This window comes from Gossypium raimondii, chromosome 3, assembly GCF_025698545.1.
Source record: "Gossypium raimondii isolate GPD5lz chromosome 3, ASM2569854v1, whole genome shotgun sequence".
Taxonomy (NCBI): Eukaryota; Viridiplantae; Streptophyta; class Magnoliopsida; order Malvales; family Malvaceae; genus Gossypium; species Gossypium raimondii.
Genome location: NC_068567.1, coordinates 23,704,625 through 23,711,343, shown reverse-complemented (window position 1 = coordinate 23,711,343; position 6,719 = coordinate 23,704,625). Strand labels below are relative to the sequence as shown.

Below are 6,719 nucleotides of genomic sequence, written 5' to 3'. Positions count from 1 at the left end.
CTTTAAAATGTATTGAATTAGAGTCATACTTGATACATACTTCCTAAAATTAATTAATTAAATTATGTATTTAAGGCAACAAAAAGATTTAAGACATCCTCTTATTTTAGTAACAAAATACATAATAAAATTAATTAATCATGTCCCTCTTGAATCATGATCTTCCAAGCACAAGTCTTCAAGATAAATTTCTTGGAAGTTCTTGGAAAAAAAGTCTTACTCATAAATTTCAACTTAGACTTTGTATAAGAATCTTGGGTTTGGAAGTCTAAAGGACCATAATATGTTTTTACAAATCCTAAAGACAAAGTAAACAGTCAAAGAGAAGCCCGCCGGATATCTCAGGTAAGAATTGCTCTTTTGTTGGGCTCTCTTTAGTTAAATTTTGGGCTACATTAAGAGAGTCTATGTTGATCTATCGACAACGGGGAGAAGACAAGGTTTTGGATGGACATTTAGATCCCGAAAATTGATGAACGATATTGGTAAGTGGAATAGGGCTAAGTTTGTTCATTGCCTTGAAACTCCGGTACTAATGTGAATTGCCGCTTTGCCGCTAAGTTTGTTCTTTGTACCTGGCGCTGAATTCGTAAGGGTTAGCTTAAAATACTAGACACTTATGCTTCACTCACCAAGGATGCATGGGATCCGCGTGATGTTAAATGGATAGTAATTTGGCACCATCAAGGTCCAAAACGAGTCCGATATTTACTTTGGGTCACTGTTACTCTTAACAGATAGTGATGCTTGTCCGGTTTGCGATACTACTACTGAAACTGTTCTACAAATACTTACAGATTGCCAGGCTGCTAAAGCTTCGTGGAACAAAGTGGTGAGAAACAATGTAAGCCATAAGTTTTTCAATTCTTTCCCTAATGATTGGGTAATTTGGAATGTTCAGAACAAATTGCAGGTTCAATTTGCAGACATTGACTGGCGAAACACACTTATATAGTTCAAGTTCAAGATGCGTATGTACAGCATTGACGTACAATGAAGACAGACACACATGATCATCTTTACCATATCCCAATTTGGCAATGGACCTCGCTAACAACATTACAATGAATATTGCTTGTTCTTTATAACAATGCCACGACTCCCAACTATTTTACAAAATAACTGGTACCGAAAACTGAGTTCAAGTCGCAGGTTTCCCTTCCCTCTTCAGTAATTCCTGATTAAAGTTGAAGTCAAAATTACATAATATTTCCATACAAAAGCAACTGATGAAATTTTTTATACCTGTTTGGTAGCGGCAATTGAGACTCTCTGTCTTTCCTTTTTCTCACGTTGGCACTCTCCACACCAGCTTGAGAAATCTTTCTGATATTTCCTCAGCTCACGGAAGACCGAACTGGAAGAAAATTTTGCATGCAGTTTAAATGGTTGGCCAGAAAAAGAAATGGTCCAATTCACAATACACCCAAATTACACTTCAGGGCAATCAGACCGACATGAACCCCAGTAGTTACACAACTAGGAAAAATTAGTGCATAACATGCTTTAAAACATTGAAAAGCTCTAGTAATCATCCAACAGAAAGTTCAAAGTTGATAGTAACAACAAAGGAACTAAGCAATTAATAAAGTTAAATACAAGACGATTTCATCTCATTAGACTTCCTTGACTAGTTTCGAACAATGCAAGGACAATGCAGTCCAAACTATTTTGGAACAAAACCTTCACTGATGCATATTTAAGGGAATATGGAAAATAAGTCCTAGACAGCTTCAACACTACAATTTTGTTTCCATCAACTTAGATTTGTACCAAATACATAAAACAACATCATAGATATTTCAGCCGCACCATTCTCCAAGGATGCATGTGCCATCTAAATTAAATTTCCAGTCATCCACTTATTTTTTATAGTATTTTAACTCCAAAAACAAGTCTAGATTCTAAATTTAGTCCAACAAATACATTAATGTTCTAAATACTTTGGATTCCCTACGAATTTTTTTGACATTGTTCTGCACATTTCAGTATAAAATACTAAATTAAGATATTTACACGCAAAAGAATGACTTAGTTTCTTTCCAACTTGCAACATATCAACTTTAAGAAAGCCTGACATGATTAGCTATCCCTTTAGAAGATCATTATTAAACCTGTCATTTCTGTTACTAACTCGAAAATCTGAACCAATCAACCAAACCCAACTCAATTTAACCATAAAAATCAACAACCCAAATCCGTACAACCTGAACCTGAAAATGATTCGAACCCAAAATGACTTAAACCAGAAACAACACAATCCTGAAATGACTGGAACCTGAATTGATTCAAACCTTTAATGGCCCAGCCCAAAAAACCCGGACCTCTAACCCGAATGACCCAAATGCAAAATTTACCCAAACCCAAAACCAACCTGAACCAAAATAACTTGAAAATTCTTAAACATGAATTGACCCTATCCAAAATCAACCTGACATGCCCGATAGACAGGCCTAGTTATTATACTTTGGTGCATTCATAATAATGTGCAAGAGAAATACACCTTCTGCACCACAAAAGTAAGTTGACCCGATGACCAGATGTTGTGGCTCTTGCACCATGCCTATGGCGCCCACGATGAAGAACTGCCCGTCCTGGAACATGAGAATAATCCAAAATTTCCTATAATGCACAAAAAAAGAGAACATGTTTAGTGCTCGTTTTGCTACAATGACAAATTAACAGCAGAAAAAGTAAACGGTTTTTATCTTCTCCTCAATGAACCAATATCTGCTAACCAATTTAAATACTACGCCTACCCACGTTGTCCAGAAAATTTCAAAATGAATGGGACATCACAATCATTTTTTAACCTATCCGTTATTTCCTATTTTCATTTATAAGAGGAAGGTCCGAAGAAGCATAATAGGCTATCTTGATATTCCCATGATTTCTCGCTTGAAACTTGTACAAATAACTAAATAAAAGGAGGGGAGAGGGGGCAGCGTGTCTGAGATGGTATGGTTCTTGCTGACTTGCTACTACAGTTAATTTTTTATCAAACTGAAACTAAACTTAATCCTAATGCTTTATAGAACATGCAGCTATTATAGCTGAATAATTAAGCCAAAGAAAAGTTAAAATTATTGTGTCTTAAAATGAACAGTAAAAAGGAAAAATTAATCAGAAGGATTAGCATACATCTGACTGGGTTTCTGTATTGACATGTTTATCACACCGAACACCTCGGAAGAACAAGTCCCCACCAGAAAATTGTTTACCCAAGCAAACATTTAAGGTGACTTCTGAATCATCTACATGAAAACCTACAAGCACAGAGCTACAGAAGTTTGTGAAGCTACAACTTTAAGAAGAAGATTTTAAACTGAAAAAGCTCAAGCAGCAAATATGTGATAATACGATGGTATAATAAACAGGTAGACTAATGGAAGAAGCATCAAAACAGCCAATGCCATAATTTAATAAAGTAATAAGCAAGCATTACAAAGAGAAATTCAGAAAATTATAATGTGCAATACCTTCTGAAGACTCATATTATAGAATCAAAAGAATCATCAGTTTTCATCTATTGTAGCTAATGCTTTAATCTCCCAAGGTTATAAATAGCACAGCTTACATTATAAAATATAAACTTTATCATTCAGAGCCAAATAGAATGGATTTAATTGAAAATTGAACATAGAAAGAAGTTAGAACCTACCAAGCTCAACATCCCTGTTAATTCCATATTCAACAACAAAACCATGATGAGAATCCAGAGTAGATCCACCCACATCAGAAAAGAAAACTGCAGATCATTTTCCAAAAATAATTAAAAGAAAACATATTTCTAGGCTTTAACTCTCAATATGCATATATATATATATATAGTAGCATGCTTTTTCAATCTCATGATGGAAAATTAAATACCTTTGGATATAGGTCGGATAAAGTCCTCCATCAACTTGCCAAGCATGGTTTCCAGACCAAAGTCATCTAAAACAGCACCAAATTTGTTCATTGTGTTCGGTCGCATGATTCTGAATTTTGTCTCGTGGACCCATTTTTCAAAGTTTTCTACCTAAGCAATCAGATCCTGATAAGAAAAATATGAAAACTAAAAAACAAGGAAGTTAAAGTAAAATTTAAAAAAAGAGAAGGCGGCAATGGTATAACCTCAGATAACAACAATTCACAGAAATGGGGCTGAAGCATTTCAAATGTAAAAACTCCTTGAGTAGGTTCAGCCATTATACTTCTAAAACTTTCCTCTTTATTCTCATTAATTGCTTTGAGAAACGAGGGCGCAAAGAAGTTTGAGGCATGCATGGCATACAGTTCCCTATGTAGAGGCTGCAAAATGAGAGAAAAGATAACAGGCATACGTACATATATAAGGCTTATGAAGATGAAAACACCAAACTACAATATATTCCAGACATAAATCAATTTTTAAAACAATACCTGATAGTGTGATATAATCTTTTGCCTGTATTCTCGCTGCTTTTGAACCTGTTAACACTCAATAAAAGAATGTTGTTACAGCCAGCATCGCTTAATTTAAAATCTGCTCCAGGCAAATCATTTTCGATTTCCAGAGATTTAAATTTTAAAATAATAAATATATTCCTCGTACTGCATTGTATTATAAAAGTTCATCAGATCTTCACCTTCCATAACGTAGTAACATATATATAATTTCATAACAACATAAACAACGACGTTACATTTTAAAGGAAAAAGTATCAGGGCCTGAAACAAACATGTACCAATATGAAGCAAAAATAAAGGTAGTAAAAATGAGAAAGGAAGCTTACGCGAGTACGTTCGCCTTCAGGAGAGTAACGAAGAATAATATCGCGCATGTAATGGAGCTTGGAGTCACGAGAGTGGGAGAGCATGGGGGGAGGCAAGTAACGTTCCAGGGAGCTGAACAGAAGTGGACTGAACTCCAAATGCAAACCCTCGTAGCTTTCCGGCTTGTGCTCCGTGTTAGGGTTCAGCCGTAACCGGTGCGTCGTCGCCATGCTCTGCAACAGCGCCATGCCGTTTCCGTTATGACCACCCGTTGGTGGCGTTGGCTGTTGGTTCTCTTTCCTAGTCACTTCTAAAGACATAATTTTCCTTTTCTATATTCTTTTTCAAGATTTGGGTGAAGGCGGAATCGGCTCGTTTAACGAGCCAAACAGGGAAAACAAAAAGAAATTTGCTATCGAAACAAACAGGGAAAGAAATTCAATTCAAACACTAACCGTAGCAGTTTTTGTAAGTTCAAACAAGCAGGGAAAAAATTCAATTCAAACACTTTCAAACAAATAGAAGAAAGAAAATCAATTCAAAAACTAATAGAGGTTAAAAAAAAAAAACTCATTTTCCAACCATTTCTACCAAAAAAAAAACGAAAGAACGCAAGATAGAAGAAAAGACTAACGGTGGGTATTTAAAGAAACAAATAAAAGAAAGAAATAGAACAGATAAAAGGAAACGGCTGAAAGCAGGAATTAGCTTTTAGGAGTCTTTTAGAGTTAGGGTTTTTTGGATTTGTGATAGGCAGGCAGGCAGGCGAACTTCCGACTTCCGAGCCTGGAGTTGGAGGGTATTTCAGGTGTTTGGCCTTTGCCTTAATATTTTTCTATTTTTATGCACTTCAATATCTAGGATGCTTCTTTCATTGTAAACTTGTGGGACAATGGCAAAATATTCCCTATATTTTAACAAAAATTTTAATGTGGTACCTGTAATTTCAAAATTTCCAATATGGTACTTATCTTTTTTTTTTCTTCTGTTTATCAGTTTGGCAATGCAGTCTAACGGGATCAACTTTTCTTTGAATTTGACATAGGATTAACGGGATTAAAGAGTGTCACATGTCAATACGACCAAAGAAAAAAGTTCAACAAAATGAAAATAGGACTTGCATTAAATTTTCCTTTTATTTTAAGCTCAAAATTATTAAATAAAACATAAATAAAATAAATATATTTTATAAAATTCAATCAAATTGTGACATGTGTACTTAAATTTTCACAATTTAATTTCTTAAAAATAAATTTCAATTTTCTCAACTAATTCTAATTACATTAAAATCATGACGACTTTACCATAAAAAATCTATAATAAAATATATTTAATATTTCCGTATTCAATAGTTCACTATAACCAAATGATTGATTCTCATTTTCGAACTTCATTTAATTCGTAAAACATAAATTTATTTTTCGGGTTATTTTCATTTTCATTCTGGAGAAAACCATAATCATTTTAGAATGTTTCTCATTTCTTCATTTTCACCATTTCTATTCATTTATGTTCATTTGATTGCCAATGAGAGGATATCATTTACCCACGTCTAGGGTTATGAAATCCACTACTGTGAATGACACTACATACTACAGAAGTCGTACACCCAATGTATCAGCTTTCGATTCATTATCTTTTCGAACTTAGGCTTTTACTTACATCAAAGTGTACAAGTCACGCATACATAGTCTATCATCCACTCAAGATTTAGGTATGTCACACTATGAATGTCACAACTGAAAAAATCCATAAACGGATTCAAGATCTATTCTTCTTGAGTCCAGTCTAATGTACTATCAGTCTAGTCAATCACATCTATATCTCTATCTTCTGAGAGTCATCCGCTCCAATGTCCAAGACAAAGCATCTCAATCGGACTAGATAGACGACATATTATTCTTTCAATCGATTTTCTCATTTCCGATTAGAGACATATTATTCTTTCAATCGATTTTCTCATTTCCGATTAGACTAAGGGC

At 34.5% G+C, this 6,719-nt stretch overlaps 1 protein-coding gene across 2 annotated transcripts; it reads right to left on the bottom strand.

Annotated features, from left to right (window-relative positions):
• Window positions 1–845: 845 nt before the first annotated feature.
• LOC105793898 (2-oxoglutarate and iron-dependent oxygenase domain-containing protein CP2) lies at window positions 846–5,561 on the bottom strand. Of its 2 annotated transcripts, none has more exons than XM_012622796.2 (9): window positions 4,758–5,561; window positions 4,405–4,452; window positions 4,117–4,293; window positions 3,871–4,021; window positions 3,662–3,748; window positions 3,142–3,266; window positions 2,504–2,622; window positions 1,246–1,357; window positions 846–1,165 (listed from the first exon to the last, which is right to left on the bottom strand). In XM_012622796.2, exons 1-9 carry the CDS (start codon window positions 5,055–5,057, stop codon window positions 1,142–1,144), a joined length of 1,143 nt encoding a protein of 380 aa, XP_012478250.1. In that variant the 5' UTR covers window positions 5,058–5,561; the 3' UTR covers window positions 846–1,141. The 2 variants fall into 2 exon arrangements, with proteins under 2 accessions (XP_012478250.1, XP_012478249.1); XM_012622795.2 differs by having other exon boundaries at window positions 846–1,177; window positions 4,758–5,560.
• Window positions 5,562–6,719: the final 1,158 nt, after the last annotated feature.